Source organism: Hyla sarda, chromosome 1, assembly GCF_029499605.1.
Source record: "Hyla sarda isolate aHylSar1 chromosome 1, aHylSar1.hap1, whole genome shotgun sequence".
NCBI lineage: Eukaryota > Metazoa > Chordata > Amphibia > Anura > Hylidae > Hyla > Hyla sarda.
In genome coordinates, this window is record NC_079189.1 from 614,697,127 (window position 1) to 614,720,149 (window position 23,023).

General features: G+C 46.3%; 2 protein-coding genes across 2 annotated transcripts in view; one reads left to right on the top strand and one right to left on the bottom strand.

The window, feature by feature from the left end:
- Window positions 1-23,023, top strand: part of LOC130308661 (uncharacterized) — a 71,323-nt gene that overhangs the window by 27,934 nt on the left and 20,366 nt on the right. Inside the window, exons 7-10 of the mRNA XM_056552266.1 lie at window positions 13,305-13,922; window positions 14,082-14,395; window positions 15,108-15,225; window positions 15,460-16,715. Of these exons, the coding sequence (XP_056408241.1) occupies window positions 13,305-13,922; window positions 14,082-14,395; window positions 15,108-15,225; window positions 15,460-16,715 (2,306 nt within the window). The remainder of the gene's footprint in view (window positions 1-13,304; window positions 13,923-14,081; window positions 14,396-15,107; window positions 15,226-15,459; window positions 16,716-23,023) is intronic.
- LOC130297971 (oocyte zinc finger protein XlCOF22-like) lies at window positions 1,383-18,918 on the bottom strand. Its single transcript, XM_056550848.1, has 4 exons — window positions 18,757-18,918; window positions 11,598-11,724; window positions 11,131-11,514; window positions 1,383-2,876 (listed from the first exon to the last, which is right to left on the bottom strand). Exons 1-4 carry the CDS (start codon window positions 18,814-18,816, stop codon window positions 1,813-1,815), a joined length of 1,635 nt encoding a protein of 544 aa, XP_056406823.1. The 5' UTR covers window positions 18,817-18,918; the 3' UTR covers window positions 1,383-1,812.

Genomic DNA, 23,023 nt, shown 5'->3' on the forward strand with positions numbered 1-23,023 from the left:
TGAAATGGCCGGAACCTTGCTTTCCGCCCAGATGAGAATCTTTGTCACCTCGGCCATGGCTGCCGAGCTGCTGGTGGGAGCCTTGATGAGAAGGTCGTCTAGGTAAGGGATTACTGAGACTCCCCTCTACCATAACAGGGCTATCACTGGCACAAGGATCTTGGTAAAGACCCGAGGAGCAGTGGCCAGACCAAAGGGGAGGGCTACGAATTGAAAATGCCCCTCCGGAACCGCAAAGCTGAGGTACTGTTGATGGCCGGGAAATATTGGAACATGGAGGTAGGCATCTTTGATGTCCACCGAAGAAAGAAATTCCCCTTTTTCCATGGATGCCACTACCAAACGGAGGGATTCCATTCGAAAGTGGCGGATGAGAAGATGACGGTTGAGACGCATGAGGTCCAGGATTGGCCGCACCGAACCGCCCTTCTTGGGGACCACAAAAAGGTTGGAATAGAAACCCCGAAAATGTTCCCTTGGAGGAACGGGAACAATAACTTCTTGGAGAAGCAGGGACCGAAGAGCCTCTTGAAACTGCTTCGCCAGAGAAGGAGACCGGGGAGCCCAGGACTGAAAAAAACGATCCCTCCGGAGAGAGGCAAACTCGATTCGGTACCCGTTGGACACCACGTCCCTGACCCAAGAGTCCTGAATGTGTGTGGTCCAGATGTCTTGAAAAAATAAGAGGCGACCTCCCACCCGAGAAAAAATGGCACCCGCTCCTTGCCCCGGGCGCACATGTCAGTCGCGTCTGCGCCCGCGGGGAAGTGAGCGGGCAATACACATGTCCGCCAGCAGCTGTATGCTGCCGAAATAGAAAGTAAGTCGGCGCTCCGTGCGCCGAACAGTACAGACGCCGCGGCTGTCAACCGCATAGTAAGCACTGCGGCTGACAGCCGCATAGTATAAAAACACACACACATACTTAGTAAAAAGTAACCCCTTCTTTCCTAAAATGCCCTTGCTCGTTCCTGCTTTGAATAAAGATAGAGCCCCAACACAGGCCAGCCCCTTAGACCTGAAGGTGGTCCAAAAAATGAGGGTCTCCAGAGGTTGCAAGTCAGCACCTAAGGGAGAAAATATATTCCCCACCTGAAAACATGAAAGAAAAAAGGAATAAAAAACTAACACATTCCGTAACTAGGAAAATAATAAAACATAAGACCTGGTCTGGAGAATTCCCGACCATGTCCACCTCCTTAGACACTAAGCTAAAACTGGTTACCTCAGGGCCTGGAGGCGGGTATATCCTGCTGGGAGGAGCCGACTTTTTTTTATTGCCATAGTGTCACACCTCCTAGAGACAGCAGCATATACCCATGGTCTGTGTCCCCCAATGGAGCCGATAGAGAAATTAATACGTTTAAAATTGTCCTCTTCTGACCATTTATTTTTTTATGACACAAAAAGTGACCAAAAATACGCTATTTTGTACGCCATTGACCAAGCAGTTTAATTTACAATATAATTTTATAGTTCGGACATTTACACACGCGGTGATACCACATATGTTTATATAAAAAAAAAATTCTTTAATGGGAAAGGGGGGGGGGTGATTTTAACTTTTATTAGGGAAGGGGTTAAATCACATTTATTAACTAATTTTTGCAATGTTATAGCTCTCATAGGGGACTATGAAATAGCATTGCATGGATCAGTGTTATCGGCGGTCGATTGCTCAAGCCTGGATCTCAGGCTTGGAGCAATCAATTGCTGATCGGACGGATACTTTTTCAATGTTAGTTTATTGCTCTTTCTTGTGACTCTGACTGCAATAGTCATAGTATTTGTACCATTTGACAAGTTGGAAGGTTACTTTCCATTGTGAGTTCTTTGGTGTATAAGAAGATTTGCTTTCCGAGTAAAACATTTCCCACATTCTGAACATGAAAATGGCTTCTCCCCTGTGTGAGTTCTCTGATGTACAACAAGATGTGTTTTTTGAGGAAAACATTTGCCACATTCTGAACATGAAAATGGCTTCTCCCCTGTGTGAGTTTTCTGATGTCTAACAAGATCGAATTTCCAAGTAAAGCATTTTCCACATACTGCACACGCAAATGGCTTCTCCCCTGTGTGAGTTCTCTGATGTTCAACAAGATGTGTTTTTTTAGTAAAACATTTGCCACATTCTGAACATGAAAATGACTTCTCCCCTGTGTGAGTTTTCTGATGTTTAACAAGATCGAATTTCCAAGTAAAGCATTTTCCACATACTGAACACGAAAATGGCTTCTCCCCTGTGTGAGTTCTCTGATGTTCAACAAGTTGTGATTTTTGAGTAAAACATTTGCCACATTCTGAACAAGAAAATGGCTTCTCCCCTGTGTGAGTTTTCTCATGTTTAACAAAATCGAATTTCCAAGTAAAGCATTTTCCACATACTGAACACGAAAATGGCTTTGCCCCTGTGTGAGTTCTCTGATGTTCAACAAGATGTGAATGTTCTGAACATGAAAATGGCTTCTCCCCTGTGTTAATTTTCTTATGTTTAACAAGACTTGCTTTTTCTGGAAAACATTTCCCACATTCTAGACATGGAAATGGCTTCTCTCCTGTGTGATTTCTCTTATCTCTAGCAAGATTTGATTTTTGGGTAAAACACTTCCCACATTCTGAACATGAATATGGTTTCTTTCCTGTATGAGCTCGTTGATGTCCATCATTCCTTCTGTAACCATTATTTTGCTGAACATCCTGTGATGACTGAGAAGACAGGACCTGTATATAAGGATGAGATGACAGATCTTGGCTGTGAAGGGCTGAGGGTGTATCTGGGATAATGGAATGTTCTTCATATGTATCTTGTGTGATATCATCATCTGCTTTATAATCTGAAGATATAAGATTCTCCTCTGATCTCCTGCTACAAGAATCTGCAGAGAAGAACACAGATTTTATTATTTAAATTTTTTTTTTTTTATCTGTGCCCATATTTATAGTCTTTTTAGTAGAACATTATAAATGCAGCATGTGACATCATGGAACCTTCTCCCCGTCCTCCCAATACTAAATAGTTAATGTAGACATAATATAGGTTCCCTATTATCTAGTACAATGATGGGGTAACTCCGCCCCTGTGTACTAGCAGGACCTTAGAATTATTTTAACAAAAAATAATAATTAACTGAGGAATTAAAGTGTTACTCCACCCACAGGATAGGAGATAAGAGGTCTGTGGGTGGAGTCCCCCTTTATAGGAGGCTCCCCATAGGGGATATAAGGCTCCAGTAAACCACACCCCTACAGTTTTTATCGTCCTATGTAGTCGGCCTTTTTGTTACTGTCCCTGTTTTGGACGCTTCTCTTTGGGGAAGGATTTTGGCCGCGTTTATCATTGTGTTTTCCCTTTTTCCGTCTATATTTGGGGCTATTTTGGCACAAGTTTCCTATTTCTGCGCCTTTTGGTTTACACATTTGCTGATTGTGAGTTGTAATCCACAGATTTTAGTAATAAACATGATACAGACGGGTTTTATGAAGTGCGACTTTTGTGAAAAGGAGCAAAAAAAAGGCGCAAAACTACTGAAAAGTCTCTAAACTCCACCAGCCCAGACTTCTCTCTTTTGTGTATGTGAAGAGAGAAATATCAGAAAATGTGACCGGAACAAAATGTATCACGTGATCTGCGACCAGAATAAGTTTATTACTTCTACAAATCACAGCACAAGAAAAATACTTCACTTACACCTACAATGATGACTACCCCAATGTATCCAGAAAGTCTTCACACCCCCCATCACTATATACAATGTATCCAGAAAGTCTTCACCCCCGGTCACTATATACAATGTATCCAGAAAGTCTTCACCCCCCCGTCACTATATACAATGTATCCAGAAAGTCTTCACCCCCTGGTCACTATATACAATGTATCCAGAAAGTCTTCCCCCCGGTCACTATATACAATGTATCCAGAAAGTCTTCACCCCCGATCACTATATACAATGTATCCAGAAAGTCTTCACCCCCGGTCACTATATACAATGTATCCAGAAAGTCTTCACCCCCGGTCACTATATACAATGTATCCAGAAAGTCTTCCCTCCGGTCACTATATACAATGTATCCAGAAAGTCTTCACCCCCGGTCACTATATACAATGTATCCAGAAAGTCTTCACCCCCGGTCACTATATACAATGTATCCAGAAAGTCTTCACCCCCGGTCACTATATACAATGTATCCAGAAAGTCTTCATCCCCGGTCACTATATACAATGTATCCAGAAAGTCTTCATCCCCGGTCACTATATACAATGTATCCAGAAAGTCTTCCCCCCGGTCACTATATACAATGTATCCAGAAAGTCTTCACCCCCGGTCACTATATACAATGTATCCAGAAAGTCTTCACCCCCGGTCACTATATACAGTGTATCCAGAAAGTCTTCACCCCCCGGTCACTATATACAATGTATCCAGAAAGTCTTCACCCCTGGTCACTATATACAATGTATCCAGAAAGTCTTCACCCCTGGTCACTATATTCAATGTATCCAGAAAGTCTTCATCCCCGGTCACTATATTCAATGTATCCAGAAAGTCTTCATCCCCGGTCACTATATACAATGTATCCAGAAAGTCTTCATCCCCGGTCACTATATACAATGTATCCAGAAAGTCTTCACCCCCGGTCACTATATACAATGTATCCAGAAAGTCTTCACCCCCGGTCACTATATACAATGTATCCAGAAAGTCTTCCCTCCGGTCACTATATACAATGTATCCAGAAAGTCTTCACCCCCGGTCACTATATACAATGTATCCAGAAAGTCTTCACCCCCGGTCACTATATACAATGTATCCAGAAAGTCTTCACCCCCGGTCACTATATACAATGTATCCAGAAAGTCTTCACCCCCGGTCACTATATACAATGTATCCAGAAAGTCTTCCCTCCGGTCACTATATACAATGTATCCAGAAAGTCTTCACCCCCCATCACTATATACAATGTATCCAGAAAGTCTTCACCCCTGGTCACTATATTCAATGTATCCAGAAAGTCTTCATCCCCGGTCACTATATACAATGTATCCAGAAAGTCTTCATCCCCGGTCACTATATACAATGTATCCAGAAAGTCTTCCCCCCGGTCACTATATACAATGTATCCAGAAAGTCTTCACCCCCGGTCACTATATACAATGTATCCAGAAAGTCTTCACCCCCGGTCACTATATACAGTGTATCCAGAAAGTCTTCACCCCCCGGTCACTATATACAATGTATCCAGAAAGTCTTCACCCCCCGTCACTATATACAATGTATCCAGAAAGTCTTCACCCCTGGTCACTATATTCAATGTATCCAGAAAGTCTTCATCCCCGGTCACTATATACAATGTATCCAGAAAGTCTTCACCCCCGGTCACTATATACAATGTATCCAGAAAGTCTTCACCCCCGGTCACTATATACAATGTATCCAGAAAGTCTTCACCCCCGGTCACTATATACAATGTATCCAGAAAGTCTTCACCCCCGGTCACTATATACAGTGTATCCAGAAAGTCTTCACCCCCTGGTCACTATATACAATGTATCCAGAAAGTCTTCACCCCCCCGGTCACTATATACAATGTATCCAGAAAGTCTTCACCCCAGTCACTATATACAATGTATCCAGAAAGTCTTCCCCCCGGTCACTATATACAATGTATCCAGAAAGTCTTCCCCCCGGTCACTATATACAATGTATCCAGAAAGTCTTCACCCCCCGTCACTATATACAATGTATCCAGAAAGTCTTCACCCCGGGCACTATATACAATGTATCCAGAAAGTCTTCCCCCCGGTCACTATATACAATGTATCCAGAAAGTCTTCACCCCCTGGTCACTATATACAATGTATCCAGAAAGTCATCCCCACCGTCACTATATACAATGTATCCAGAAAGTCTTCCCCCCCCCGGTCACTATATACAATGTATCCAGAAAGTCTTCACCCCGGTCACTATATACAATGTATCCAGAAAGTCATCCCCCCGTCACTATATACAATGTATCCAGAAAGTCTTCACCCCTGGTCACTATATACAATGTATCCAGAAAGTCTTCCCCCCGGTCACTATATACAGTGTATCCAGAAAGTCTTCACCCCCCCATCAATATATACAATGTATCCAGAAAGTCTTCACTCCCGGTCACTATATACAATGTATCCAGAAAGTCTTCACCCCCGGTCACTATATACAATGTATCCAGAAAGTCTTCACCCCCCATCAACATATACAATGTATCCAGAAAGTCTTCACCCCCCCATCAATATATACAATGTATCCAGAAAGTCTTCACCCCCCCCCCCGATCCCTATATACAATGTATCCAGAAAGTCTTCACCCCCGGTCACTATATACAATGTATCTAGAAAGTCTTCACCCCCCGGTCACTATATACAATGTATCCAGAAAGTCTTCACCCCCCGGTCACTATATACAATGTATACAGAAAGTCTTCATCCCCCGGTCACTATATACACTATATACAGAAAGTCTTCACCCACGGTCACTATATACAGTGTATCCAGAAAGTCTTCACCCCCAGTCACTATATACAATGTATTCAGAAAGTCATCACCCCCGGTCACTATATACAATGTATCCAGAAAGTCTTCACCCCCGGTCACTATATACAATGTATTCCGAAAATCTTCACCCCCGGTCACTATATACAATGTATCCAGAAAGTCTTCACCCCCATCCCTATATATAATGTATCCAGAAAGTCTTCACCCCCGGTCACTATATACAATGTATCCAGAAATTCTTCACCCCCGGTCACTATATACAATGTATCCAGAAAGTCTTCACCCCCGGTCACTATATACAATGAATCCAGAAAGTCTTCATCCCCCGGTCACTATATACAATGTATCCAGAAAGTCTTCACCCCCGGTCACTATATACAATGTATCCAGAAAGTCTTCACCCCCTTCACTATATACAATGTATCCAGAAAGTCTTCACCCCGGTCACTATATACAATGTATCCAGAAAGTCTTCACCCCCGGTCACTATATACAATGTATCCAGAAAGTCTTCACCCCCGGTCACTATATACAATGTATCCAGAAAGTCTTCACCCCCATCCCTATATATAATGTATCCAGAAAGTCTTCGCCCCCGGTCACTATATACAATGTATCCAGAAATTCTTCACCCCCGGTCACTATATACAATGTATCCAGAAAGTCTTCACCCCCGGTCACTATATACAATGTATCCAGAAAGTCTTCACCCCCTTCACTATATACAATGTATCCAGAAAGTCTTCACCCCGGTCACTATATACAATGTATCCAGAAAGTCTTCACCCCAGGTCCCTATATACAATGTATTCAGAAAGTCTTCACCCCGGTCACTATATACAATGTATCCAGAAAGTCTTCAGCCCCGGACACTATATACAATGTATCCAGAAAGTCTTCACCCCAGGTCCCTATATACAATGTATTCAGAAAGTCTTCACCCCCGGTCACTATATACAATGTATCCAGAAAGTCTTCACCCCAGGTCACTTTATACAATGTATCCAGAAAGACTTCCCCCCGGTCACTATATACAATGTATCCAGAAAGTCTTCACCCCGGTCACTATATACAATGTATCCAGAAAGTCTTCCCCACCGGTCACTATATACAATGTATCCAGAAAGTCTTCACCCCCGGTCACTATATACAATGTATCCAGAAAGTCTTCACCCCGGTCACTATATACAATGTATCCAGAAAGTCTTCACCCCCAGTTACTATACACAATGTATCCAGAAAGTCTTCACCCCGGTCACTATATACAATGTATCCAGAAAGTCTTCACCCCCAGTTACTATACACAATGTATCCAGAAAGTCTTCATCCCCGGTCACTATATACAATGTATCCAGAAAGTCTTCACCCCGGTCACTATATACAATGTATCCAGAAAGTCTTCACCCCCAGTTACTATATACAATGTATCCAGAAAGTCTTCATCCCCGGTCACTATATACAATGTATCCAGAAAGTCTTCACCCCCTTCACTATATACAATGTATCCAGAAAGTCTTCACCCCCGGTCACTATATACAATGTATCCAGAAAGTCTTCACCCCCGGTCACTATATACAATGTATCCAGAAAGTCTTCACCCCCCCCCGTCACTATATACAATGTATCCAGAAAGTCTTCACCCCGGTCACTATATACAATGTATCCAGAAAGTCTTCACCCCCGGTCACTATATACAATGTATCCAGAAAGTCTTCACCCCCGGTCACTATATACAATGTATCCAGAAAGTCTTCACCCCCGGTCACTATATACAATGTATCCAGAAAGTCTTCACCTCCGGTCACTATATACAATGTATCCAGAAAGTCTTCACCCCCGGTCACTATATACAATGTATCCAGAAAGTCTTCACCCCCCCCCCCGTCACTATATACAATGTATCCAGAAAGTCTTCACCCCGGTCACTATATACAATGTATCCAGAAAGTCTTCACCCCCGGTCACTATATACAATGTATCCAGAAAGTCTTCACCCCCAGTCACTATATACAATGTATCCAGAAAGTCTTCACCCCCCCAGTCACTATATACAATGTATCCAGAAAGTCTTCACCCCCCCGGTCACTATATACAATGTATCCAGAAAGTCTTCACCCCCGGTCACTATATACAATGTATCCAGAAAGTCTTCACCCCCCGGTCACTATATACAATGTATCCAGAAAGTCTTCAGCCCCGGTCACTATATACAATGTATCCTGAAAGTCTTCACCCCCGACACTATATAAAATGTATCCAGAAAGTCTTCAGCCCCGGTCACTATATACAATGTATCCAGAAAGTGTTCACCCCCAGTCACTATATACAATGTATCCAGAAAGTCTTCACCCCCGATCACTATATACAATGTATCCAGAAAGTCTTCACCTCCGGTCACTATATACAATGTATCCAGAAAGTCTTCACCCCGGTCACTATATACAATGTATCCAGAAAGTCTTCAGCCCCGGTCACTATATACAATGTATCCTGAAAGACTTCACCCCCCCCCCCGGTCACTATATACAATGATGAATGCCTCCCTTTGTCTTTTCCCTGCTATAAGCATTGTTAAGATTTTCTTTTTTTTTCTTTTATTTTGCCCATTATCAGACAGTTGCTTACAAAAGGCCTAGGGTCATTAAAGGGGTACTCCAGTGCATTTTTTTTCATATAAACTGGCTCCAGAAAGTTAAACATATTTGTAAATTAACAATAGCAAAGAGAAGGAAAATATGTCCGCACTCACCATGCCGTAACAACGAATATGCTTAATTGAAGTCAGAATTCCGTATAAAAGCAGTATCAAAAACACCCGAGTGCAGGGAGGGGGAGCTGCTCCAGGCAAGGAGACTAGGAGCGGCTGTCAGGAACAACAGCACCGTTTTGCGTTATCCACGCATCATATTCGTTGTTACGGCATGGTGAGTGCGGACATATTTTCCTTCTCTTTGCTATTGTTTATTCAGGACTGCCTCCTGTGAATGTCCAGCACCATACCTAGCCACACACCCGTGAGCATTGATTGTGATGTCTGCATAATGGTTGTCTAGCAGTGCCCACCCACTTCTTTTTTAATATTTGTACATTACGTCTATAAAAAAATATTAACCCTTCCAGTAATTATCAGCTGCTGTATGCCCCAGAGGAAGTTGTGGAGGTCTTTCCAGTCTGACCACAGTGCTCTCTGCTGACACCTCTGTCCATGTCAGGAACTGTCCAGAGCAGGAGAGGTTTGCTATGATGATTTGCTCCTACTCTGGACAGTTCCTGACATGGACAGAGGTGTCAGCAGAGAGCACTGTGGTCAGACTGGAAAGAACAGCAAAACTTCCTGTGGAGCAAACAGCAGCTGATAAGTACTGGAAGGATTAATATTTTTAAATAGAAGTAATTTACAAATATGCAAAATTTTCGGGGACCAGTGGTTTCCACCAGAGAACCCCTCTAAGGATGAAAGGCCCGCGTCCTGCTCCCCTTCTATAATGCGGGGTTACAAATTATTAACCCCCAGGACCCGTGGTTAATACCGGACATTACTGATCCCAGTGATGCCCGGCATTAACCCCTTAGACGCAATCAAAGTTGATTGTGGCATCTAAAATAAAAAAAATCTATCCGGGCAGCTCAGCGGAGACGATCAGGACCACCGCGGTGAAACCTGCTTAGAGGAGAGCGGGAGGGCCCTTACTTGCCGTCCAATCATTGGCTGGAGCAATAACAGTGTCTGCAATCAGAAGATTACATGTAATAGTCTCCTGTGGGGGCAATAAAACTGTGTAAAAAAAATTTTTTTTAAATGTCAATAAATGTGAATTAACCCCTTCCTAATAAGTTTTAATCACCCCCCTTTTTCCAATGAAAAAAAAAGTACGTAACCAAAAATAAACATAAAATAGGACACAAATCAGACGACAGTCGAGGCGGTTCAGAGCCCACAGCAATACAGAAGTGCTGGGAAATATCCCAAATTATTCCTCTAGTCGTATAAATGGAAATCCTGCTGAATATTTAAGATGGAGACAACAGGGACAATAAAAACAACAGTGCAAACAAGGACTTTAAAGACAACACTCACGCTCAGTATCAGTGAGGGTGCATACCATATATCTCACTCCACTCAATGCCTATAAAACATTATTATGCCCTAGGATAGGGGATAAGTGTCTGATCAAGGGGGGGGGGGGGGGGGTCTGATTGCTGGGACCCCCACAATCTCCTGCACAGGACCCCGGCTTTCCCCAGGAATGGAGCGTCTCGACCCCCCCCCCCCCCACAAAGTGGCAGATGACAGGCCCCCTTCATGTATGATAGAGACGGGGATAGACAAACGCTGTATCTCTGGCTCTCCCATAGAGACACATTTTGGGGGGTGTTGGCCGCCACTTTGTGCGGGGTTAACACACCTTGTTCCGAGAATGAATAATTCCCAGGGTCCCGTGCAGGAAATCGTGGGAGGGTCCCAGCAGTAGGACCGCCCGTGATAAGTTGTCCTGCATGATAGTACTCCTTTAAAGAATTCCACACAAGATAAATGCAGACGGCCACTGATTAGAATCTGTGACTCTTCTCTTCATTTAGTGGTTAATACTCACCTGGGCAGTTACCTGTAGGAATGTCCTCTTTATACTGCTCATCGCCGCTCACATCTGTCTCTTCTTCTACTTTTACTATTATGTCTGGAGCATTAATATAGATCAGATCTTTCTCTGTAGAAATGTCCTCCTTATACTGCTCATCACCGCTCACATCTGTCTCTTCTTCTTTCTTTATGTCTGTAGCATTAATATAGATCAGATCTTTCCCTGTAGGAATGACCTCCTTATACTGCTCATCACCGCTCAAATCTGTCTCTTCTTCTTTCTTTATGTCTGTAGCATTAATATAGATCAGATCTTTCCCTGTAGTAATGTCCTCCATATTCTGTTCATAAGGAGGACGGGGACACCTCTCTGGTGCTGTTTTCTTACTGGATCTGACTGTAGGGAACACATACAGAGACTGAATTCATTCTTTACATACAAATAATGAGAAGATGTCTGTATATAGTCATGTCTATTACCTGGTGATGTGAGGGGCTGCTGATCCTCCATCATGACCTGATCCTTGTACTGATCCTTGTGTCCTTCTACATACTCCCACTCCTCCATGGAGAAATAGACCGCCACGTCCTGATACCTTATAGGAACCTGACACATAATGATACAGTCATCACCCCGACCCCTCCAGTGGTGTTACTGTATAATGTCCTGGCATTCCCAGCAGTGTCACCTCTCCAGTCATCACCAGACCCCTCCATTACTGTATAATGTCCCAGCAGTGTCACCTCTCCAGTCATCACCAGACCCCTCCATTACTGTATAATGTCCGAGCAGTGTCACCTCTCCAGTCATCACCAGACCCCTCCATTACTGTATAATGTCCCAGCAGTGTCACCTCTCCAGTCATCACCAGACCCCTCCATTACTGTATAATGTCCCAGCAGTGTCACCTCTCCAGTCATCACCAGACTCCTCCATTACTGTATAATGTCCCAGCATTCCCAGCAGTGTCACCTCTCCAGTCATCACCAGACCCCTCCATTACTGTATAATGTCCCAGCAGTGTCACCTCTCCAGTCATCACCAGGCCCCTCTATTACTGTATAATGTCCCAGCAGTGTCACCTCTCCAGTCATCACCAGACCCCTCCATTACTGTATAATGTCCCAGCAGTGTCACCTCTTCATTCATCACCAGACCTCTCCATTACTGTATAATGTCCGGGCAGTTGTAACAGTGAGCGCTCCTGTCCCATCCCCTGTACCGGAGCGCTCGCTGTCTCTGCCCCTGTCTGCTCTATCCCAGCACGTCCCGGCGCGTCAGGGATGCGATTAGCGTTAGCGATCCCCGCACACGCGCCGCATCCCGTATCTCCTTACCTACAGCCCAGTCCTCTTGCGCTGCCTCTGTCTCCTGGCACGCACGGCCCTGCTCCTTAGGGCGCGCGCGCCGGCTTCATTAAATTTAAAGGGCCAGCGCACCATTGATTGGTGCCTGGCCCTCACTGTTTCCATAAATGTCTCCTGCCCCTTCCTGCCCTCCACGGATCTTTAGTGCCTTGTGCCAGTGAAAGTGTTCCTATTGTTCTGTGTTGCCCCTGCCTGTTGCTGACCCGTTGCCCGTGAATACCGCTTGTGAACCCGTACTGCCTGTCCTGTTGCCTGACTATCGCCTGTGAATCTGTGCCGCCTGCCCTGACCTTTGTACCTCTGACTACGCTTCTGCCTGCTCCTCCTGTACCACGCCTGTCTCAGCTACCAGAGGGGTTGAGTCGCTATTGGGTGGAACGACCTGGGGGCTACCTGCCGCAGCAAGACCATCCCGCTTTGCGGCGGGCCCTGGTGAAGACCAGTAGTCCCTTAGACTCCGTTCCCCTGGTACGGCCCACGTCATCGACCCTCTGGTTCAGTGGATCCACCTCCTATCACCTGACCGGTACGTTACAGTAAGATCCGGCCATGGATCCCGCTGAGGCACCTCTTCCTAGCCTTGCGGATCTTACCACCGTAGAGGCTCAACAAAATCAGCAGATTGCCCAGCAAGGTCAACAGTTGGCCCAGTTGACCGCCATGATGCAGCAACTCCTGTCAGCCCAGCAACAGCCGTCACCTCCGCCTGCACCTGCTGCTCCATCACAGCCTGCAGTCGTCTCCAGTGCCAGAATCCGCTTGTCCTTGCCGGACAAGTATGACGGTGATCCGAAGCAGTGCCATGGGTTCCTGTCGCAGTGCTCACTCCATCTCGAGTTACTGGCCGACCAGTTCCCGTCCGAAGGAGCCAAGGTGGCCTTCATACTCAGCTTGCTTTCCGGGAAGGCCCTGGCCTGGGCTACACCTTTATGGGATCGCTTGGACCCAGCCACTACCTCCGTCCAGAGCTTCTGTCAAGAGTTCCGGATTGTTTTGGAGGAACCTGCCCGGGTTACCTCCGCAGAATCTGCTTTGCTAAACCTGACCCAAGGAGGCTCTACCGTGGGTGAATACGCCATCCGATTCTGTACCCTTGCCTCCGAGTTGAATTGGAACAATGATGCCCTTTGTGCCACTTTCAAGAAGGGACTAAGTAGTGAAGTTAAAGACGTCCTAGCTGCATGGGAGATACCATCTACCCTCAGTGACTTTACTCTACTGGACACTTGGATCGACAAGCGTTTCGCCGAGAGACAAGAGGAACTCCTTCAGGAGAAAGAGAGAGCTCGTCAAAGACGCTATCCTCGTCTGGCTCCCGTTTTTCAGCGTCCACCACAACCCGTCTCTGGGCCTCCCGCCGTGGAAGCCATGCAGGTGGACCTGTCTCAGCCGGACCCCGCAGGAACGAAGCTGTCGCAGAGACGAGAATTTGTGTCTGTATTGCGCCAGTACCGAGCACTTCCTCAGAGATTGTCCTCTTCGCCCACCGCGTTCGGGAAACGCTCGCACCTAGTAAACGTGGGAGAGGCGTTGCTAGGTGTGGATTCTTCCTCTCCACGTCTCATGGTATCAGTGCAGCTTTCCGTTTCCCCCAAGTCTACCTTCACTGCCACCGCCTTCTTGGATTCTGAATCTGCTGGCAATTTCATCCATGCCTCCTTGATTGACAAGTATCAAATCCCTGTGGTCTTTTTGCCCAAGCCATTTGTCATTTCTACAGTCAACGGGGAGAGACTTTCCGCCACTGTGCAGTACCGCACTTTGCCATTACAGATGGGCATCGGGTTTTTGAATACTGAAACGTTGGAGTTCTTGGTCCTTCCTTTCTGCTCCTCTGAACTCCTCTTGGGTCTGCCATGTCTTCTGCGCCACTCTCCCATCCTGGATTGGTCCTCCGGAGAGATCCTGAGGTGGGGTCCCTCCTGCTCCGGCTGTTGTCTCAAGTCTGTTCTTGTTGTTCCCCCGCCACCTGGTCTTCCGGAGCCTTACCACTGCTTTGCTGACGTTTTTTGCAAGAAGCAAGCCAAAGTTCTTCCACCTCATAGACCTTACGATTGTACTATCGATTTGGTGCCCGTACTACTCCACCCCGGGGTAGAATTTACCCACTCTCACCACCAGAGATTCTCGCCATGTCGGAGTACACTTTCGTGAAAATCTACAGAGGTGTTTCATAAGGAAATCTTCCTCTCCCACTGGGGCCGTTTTTTTCTTTGTTACCAAGAAGGAAGGTTCCCTCCGTCCTTGCATAGACTACAGAGGTCTTAACAAGATTACTGTCAAGAACCGTTACCCTCTTCCCTTGATCTCTGAATTATTTGACCATCTCCGTGGGGCTAGGATCTTCACCAAGTTGGATCTGCGAGGAGCTTACAATCTGATCTGAATCCGAGAGGGTGACGAGTGGAAGACCGCTTTCAACACACGGGATGGCCATTTTGAATACTTGGTGATGCCATTTGGTCTTTGCAATGCACCTGCTGTGTTCCAGGAATTTGTCAAAGACATTTTCAGAGATTTGCTTTACACCTGCGTGGTCGTGTACCTTGACGACATCCTCATCTTCTCCTCCAACCTGGACCAACACCGGGTCCATGTTCGTCAAGTTCTTTCACGCCTTAGAAAGAATCGCCTGTATGCTAAGATCGAGAAGTGTCTGTTCGAGCAGTCCAGTCTGCCCTTCCTAGGATACATCATTTCAGCCCATGGTTTACAGATGGACCCACCCAAGCTCTCTGTGGTACTGGACTGGCCACACCCCTCTGGACTCCGTGCCATTCAAAGATTTTTGGGTTTCACCAATTATTATAGGCAATTCATTCCCCATTACTCCACTCTGGTGTCGCCCATTGTAGCACTGACCAAAAAAGGAGCTAATCCCAAATCTTGGCCCTCTCAAGCTGAAGAGGCCTTCCAGTCATTGAAAGCCTCTTTTGCCTCCGCACCGGTACTCTCCAGACCTGACCCCACTTAGCCATTTTCCCTGGAAGTCGATGCCTCCTCCGTAGGCGCCGGAGCGATACTCACCCAGAAGTCGCCCAGGGGCAAGACACTTTCTTGCGGCTTCTACTCCAAGACCTTCACTCGCGCCGAGAGAAACTATTCTATTGGTGATAGGGAACTATTGGCCATAAAATTGGCACTCGAGGAGTGGAGGCATCTTCTCGAGGGATCCATCCACCCTGTGAGTATTTTCACGGACCACAAGAACCTTGCCTATCTCCAATCTGCACAAAGGCTGAATCCACGTCAAACTCGCTGGTCCTTGTTCTTTGCTCGCTTTAATTTTGTGATTCATTTTCGGCCAGCGAGCAAGAACATAAGGGCTGATGCCCTTTCCCGCTCTTCCGACGTGCTGGGTGACGAGATAACACCTCAGCATATAATTCCGCCTGAGCGCCTAATTGCCGTTGCTCCAGTGGAACTGCGCTCTCTCCCTCCAGGCAAGTCCTATGTGCATCCACGTCAGCGTCTACGAGTCCTCAAGAAGGGCCATGCCTCTTTATTCGCAGGTCATCCTGGGGTACAGAAGACTCTTCTGCTCATCTCCCAAAGATACTGGTGGCCTACTATGGAGAAAGATGTCTCGGACTACGTCCAAGCTTGCATGATTTGTGCTCGGGACAAGTCACCTTGCCAGAAGCCAGCTGGTCTCCTCTTGCCCCTCCCTATTCCTGAGGTCCCGTGGTCTCACATCGCCATGGACTTTGTTAAAGATCTACCCTCCTCCCATGGAATGACGGTCATTTGGGTCGTAGTAGATCGCTTCTCGAAGATGGCCCACTTTGTACCTCTGCCTGGTCTTCCATCTGCACCAGTGTTAGAAAAACAGTTTTTTCAGCATATTTTTCGCCTCCATGGTCTTCCCAAGCACATTGTCTCAGACCGTGGGGTACAATTTGTCTCCAAATTTTGGAGGGCTCTATGTGGTCAGCTCGGGGTCAAGTTGGACTTCTCATCTTCCCATCATCCTCAGTCTAATGGCCAGGTGGAACGGGTCAATCAAATTTTGGGAGACTATTTACGCCACTTCGTGTCCTCACGCCACAATGACTGGTCTGATCTGCTTCCCTGGGCAGAATTTTCTTATAATTACAAAAACTCCTCTGCCTCTAACAAGTCTCCATTTTTTGTAGTTTTTGGTCGCCATCCTCTTCCACCGCTGCCGCTGACTTCCTCTTCTCCCGTACCTGCTGTTGACGACCTTGTCCGGGATTTCTCATCTATCTGGTGAGAGACCCGCACTGCTCTCCTCAAAGCCTCTGCCCGCATGAAATCTCAGGCAGACAAGAAACGCAGAGCTCCTCCAGAGTTTTTTCCTGGTGACAAAGTTTGGCTCTCCTCCAAATATATCCGATTCAAGGTCCCAAGCGTCAAGTTGGGTCCCCACTACTTAGGACTCTATAAAATCAAGAAGCCAATCAATCCAGTATCTTATCAACTCCTTCTTCCCTCAGGATTCCCAACTCTTTCCATGTCTCCCTCCTAAAACCTGCCATCGCTTCTCCCCCAAGGTCTCTTCTCCTACCCCTGTGACTGGCACAACGGATGTGTTCTCTGTCAAGGAGATTTTGGCGTCCAAGCTCATCCGGGCGAGAAGATTTTTTCTAGTCGACTGGGAGGACTGCGGTCCTGAGGAGAGATCTTGGGAGCCTGAGGAGAACATCTTGGATTGCAGCCTCATCTTCAGTTTCCTTGGTACCAAAAGGAGGGGGGAGACCAAAGGGGGGGGGGGGGGAATACTGTAACAGTGAGCGCTCGCGTCCCGTCCTCTGTACCGGAGCGCTCGCTGTCTCTGCCCCTGTCTGCTCTATCCCGACGCTTCCCGGTGACCTAGTAAAAGCGTTCCTATTGTTCTGTGTTGCCCTTGCTGTTACCGACCCGTTGCCCGTGACTACCGCTTGTGAACCCGTACTGCCTGTCCTGACCTGTTGCCTGACTATCGCCTGTGAACCTGTGCCGCCTGCCCTGACCTTTGCTACGTCTGACTACGCTTCTGCCTGCTCCTCCTGTACCGCGCCTGTCTCAGCTACCAGAGGGGTTGAGTTGCTATCGGGTGGAACGACCTGGGGGCTAGCTGCCGCAGCAAGACCATCCCCCTTTGCGGCAGGCCCTGGTGAAGACCAGTAGTCCCTTAGACTCCGTTCGACTGGTACGGCCCACGTCATCGCCCCTCTGATTCAGTGGATCCACCTCCTGTCACCTGACCGATATCTTACAGCAGTGTCACCTCTCCAGTCATCACCAGACCCCTCCATTACTGTATAATGTCCCAGCATTCCCAGCAGTGTCACCTCTCCAGTCATCACCAGACCCCACCATTACTGTATAATGTCCCAGCATTCCCAGCAGTGTCACCTCTCCAGTCATCACCAGACCCCTCCATTACTGTATAATGTCCCAGCAGTATCACCTCTCCAGTCATCACCAGACCCCTCCAGTACTGTATAATGTCCCAGCAGTGTCCTCTCTCCAGTCATCACCAGACCCCTCCATTACTGTATAATATCTCAGCATTCCCAGCAGTGTCACCTCTCCAGTCATCACCAGACTCCACCATTACTGTATAATGTCCCAGCATTCCCAGCAGTGTCACCTCTCCAGTCATCACCAGACCCCTCCATTACTGTATAATGTCCCAGCAGTGTCACCTCTCCAGTCATCACCAGACCCCTCCATTACTGTATAATGTCCCAGCAGTGTCACCTCTCCAATCACCAGACTCCTCCATTACTGTATAATGTCCCAGCAGTGTCACCTCTCCAGTCATCAACAGACCCCTCCATTACTGTATAATGTCCCAGCAGTGTCCCCTCTCCAGTCATCCCCAGACTCCTCCATTACTGTATAATGTCCCAGCATTCCCAGCAGTGTCACCTCTCCAGTCATCACCAGACCCCTCCATTACTGTATAATGTCCCAGCAGTGTAACCTCTCCAGTCATCACCAGACCCCTCCATTACTGTATAATGTCCCAGCAGTGTCACCTCTCCAGTCATCACCAGACCCCTCCATTACTGTATAATGTCCCAGCAGTGTCACCTCTCCAGTCATCACCAGACCCCTCCATTACTGTATAATGTCCCAGCATTCCCAGCAGTGTCACCTCTCCAGTCATCACCAGACCCCTCCATTACTGTATAATGTCCCAACAGTGTCACCTCTCCAGTCATCACCAGACCCCTCCATTACTGTATAATGTCCCAGCAGTGTCACCTCTCCAGTCATCCCCAGACCCCTCCATTACTGTATAATGTCCCAGCAGGGTCACCTCTCCAGTCAGCAGCTCCATCATCTTGTTGATGAGTTCTAGGATCTTCTGTTCATCCATTTCCTCATGTATCAGGGAGTGAGGTGGGGGCTCCGGGATTGGGCTCAGGGTTCCTCCCCATCCTTCATACACAGGGGCCCGACAGCGCCCACTAGAGGACTTCTTCACTACTGTGTAATCCTGTGTATGGAGAGACACATTAATATCACTACATACATTCACAGAATCCCTCAATTCTCCAGTCATATCCATCTGTTATTACATAGATAAGAATCAGGTCATATGACATCACTCCCAGAATCCCTCACCTCTCCAGTCATATCCATCTGTTATTCCATAGATAAAAATGAGGTCATGTGACATCACTCCCAGAATCCCTCACCTCTCCAGTAAGCCGGAAGAGTATCTGTAGGGTGAGGTTTATGATCCTGTCGGCCATCTTGTTCCTGTCTCTCTCCATGGTTGATGGGTCATCCAGGAGAATTCTCTTATATAGAAGATATCAGCAGACGATCCTGGATTGGAGAAACCTGAAGGGAAGAAGAGGAGACGATGATAAACCGCACCAGAATCTATGGAGAAATTAAATCCATTTCCTGGAGATAATCTGGGGAAACATCTGAGGAGACATTATAGTCACAATCATGGAGGCTGTAAACCTAGTCAGGGGATCCATCATAGTCTGGGGCGGAGTCATGGGGGATGGGCAAAATATGGAGACATTAATCCAATGCTCTTTAGTTCTTACTGACAAGAGGGGGTGGGGGTGTTGGCTTTTTAACTATATTTTTTCCTTGGAAAAGGAACTTTCGCTTTCTATTTCCTGCATTCTACACAGGATCCGGCCCGTTGTCTTCTCCGAGCTCCAGGAACAGGACCTCACTTCCTCTTTTGGACGGTGTTCACATGGGTGATGAGGAGGGATTAATGGACATTTTCGATTAAAATCCATATTGGTAGTCGCTGTTGACAATTTCCTTTACAGATAAATCGTGCACCGATTAGTTGTTTCAGAAATCCTCAAAGTAGAGCGCAGCATACCACAGTGACATCATCATTACGGATGACCATTCGGGCCGTACGGCTGGGCTTATGATCTAGAAGAAATGCCAAGTCAGGGTTAATGACAATCTCCCGGTTTTGGAAGGCGGCTCCACTTCCCCCTCAATGTCCTCTATCTCACCAGGATACAGAGCACGATTTCCAATCATAATCCTGGAGTTACAGGAGACGGTCGGGCGATGACTTTCATCAGGACTTGATCATTGAATATAACGGTCATATTGGGTAAACGGCGCTGACAAGACATCTGTCCTGTATTATAACAGCGTTTACCACATTGTCCTCCTCAGTTACTGATGCGGTCACATGACACATTTCTGCGCATTTCGTACTCGGATTCACATAAAGCGTTGGTGGGATCATAAGTGAATGGATCCGTGTCACACTGGGAATTATTGTCCCGGAATGTTAGGTAATTGTCCAGAATCTGAGCAGAAACCCAATCTGGTCTCCAGGCTTGGTACGACACTATGTTGGGAGTTTGAATCCTGACGGGGATGTTGTCCCTCCAGGTACCCACATTATAGACCCTTTTCATATGGAACACATTGTTTTTGGTAACAAAGGGTGGTGGGAGATCCACCAGGACCACAGTAGCGGCCATCTTAGATTGATATCTGGAGGCCGCTCAGAATCGTAGCCTCCAAAAGAAGTGTCCGATACCTGGAGGAAGGAGACTGATCAGGCGACAGGATGGGCGGGGAGGTGACCTGCATCCCTTCACCATCCAGACATCCCCTGGGGGGCAGTATAGGCAGGAGATCAGGTAAATGAGTGCTGGCAGGCACAGAGCTTCCACAGAGCTTTGATTGTGAGAGTTAAAGGGTTAATGATGACCGCCCGTTTCTCACTACTGAAACTGCTAAAACTCTCATTATTGCTTTGATTCACTCCCGCCTCGACTACTGTAACTCTTTACTAATAGGCCTTCCTTTCTCCAAACTCTCTCCTCTCCAGTCAATCCTTAATGCCGCAGCCAGACTCATCTTCCTCTCCAGCCGCTACACCGACGCCTCCTCCCTGTACCAGTCACTACACTGGTTACCAATTCAGTCCAGAATACAGTACAAAATCCTCAGTCTCACACACAAAGCTCTCCACAATGCTGCACCTCCCTACATCTCCTCTCTCATCTCTGTCTACTATCCTACACGTTCTCTCTGATCTGCTAATGATCTCACACTAACATCTTCTATAATCCAAACTTCTCACTCCCGTCTCCAAGACTTCACTCGTGCTGCACCGGTTCTCTGGAATGCTATCCCTCAATCCCTCAGACTCAACAACAACATCCATAGTTTCAAACATGGCCTGAAAACACATCTCTTCAGACAGGCCTACAACAGTCTCTAATTGGCCTCAACATACCCCCAACCAGGGACGTGCACAGACATTTTGAAGGGCAGGGGCTCAAATAAAAAAAGAGGGCACTTTTCATAATTTAAAAAACGTCTGCCAGACTTAATGGGCAGATGTGCTGCGGCCCAGGCACACAGTGGACTCCCGCCAGGCCTCCTCGATATTCCTATGCCCATAAAAGTTGGTGTTTTTGTAAAATCAAGTCAAGAACAGTTTCTATGAAGGTCGGCCATGTGTATATACACTTTGGCTGTGCAGTCAGTCTTATTTACAGAAAACATGTGACAGCTGCCCTATAATATACTGAATTATAGAGGAGATTTATCAAACCTGTGCAGAGAAAGATCGGTGCAGTCGCCCATAGCAACCAATCAGATCGTTTTGCAGAAGGCTTTTCCTCTGCAAAGGTTTTAATAAATCTCCCCCTATATGCCCCGGTCTGACCTCTATACGACAGAACCCATCACCAATCACGAGCACCCATCACCCAGCACCAATCACCCAGCACCAATCACCCAGCACCAATCACCAATCACCCATCACCCATCACCCAGCACCCATCACCCAGCACCCAGCACCCATCACCCAGCACCCATCACCCATCACCCAGCACCCAGCACCCAGCACCCATCACCCATCACCCAGTACCCATCACCCATCACCCATCACCCATCACCCATCACCCAGCACCCATCACCCAGCACCAATCACCCAGCACCAATCACCCACCTTATGCAAGAATCTCCACACAGCTCTGGTTCTTACACTGAAGAAATGGGCACCACACAAATATATGCTTACAGTCTACAATATACTAGAGTTGGCAAAAAAAAAAAAAAAAGAATTATAAATATACAAAGATGGCCAGGCATAGCACAGCATACAGGATGGAGGCAGGGAAGCTCCGCCTCCATTGCGCACAAGACTGACTTCACATACTAGCAATGTGGGGCAATACCTAGAAAATGGAAAGACCAATTTTTGTATACTGCACTGTAACCTAGTGTATTGGGTTTAGTGCGAGTAAACAGCCTGTCAGTTTCCCTTTAATTATATACCATACCCCCCCTTAATTCCCTATATACTGTGCCACCATTCATCTATTAATTCCCTATATACTGTGCCACCATTCATCTATTAATTCCCTATATACTGTGCCACCATTCATCTATTAATTCCCTATATACTGTGCCACCATTCATCTATTAATTCCCTATATACTGTGCCACCATTCATCTATTAATTCCCTATATACTGTGCCACCATTCATCTATTAATTCCCTATATACTGTGCCACCATTCATCTATTAATTCCCTATATACTGTGCCACCATTCATCTATTAATTCCCTATATACTGTGCCACCATTCATCTATTAATTCCCTATATACTGTGCCACCATTCATCTATTAATTCCCTATATACTGTGCCACTATTATTTAACTATACCATGCCACCATTCATCTATTAATTCCCTATATACTGTGCCACCATTCATCTATTAATTCCCTATATACTGTGCCACCATTAATGATCTATATACTGTGCCACCATTCATCTATTAATTCCCTATATATTGTGCCACCATTCATCTATTACCTATATACTGTGCCACCATTCATCTATTAATTCCCTATATACTGTGCCACCATTAATGAACTATATACTGTGCCACCATTAATCTATTAATTCCCTATATACTGTGCCACCATTCATCTATTAATTCCCTATATACTGTGCCACTATTCATCTATTAATTCCCTATATACTACGCCACTATTATTTAACTATACCATGCCACCATTCATCTATTAATTACCTATATACTGTGCCACCATTCATCTAT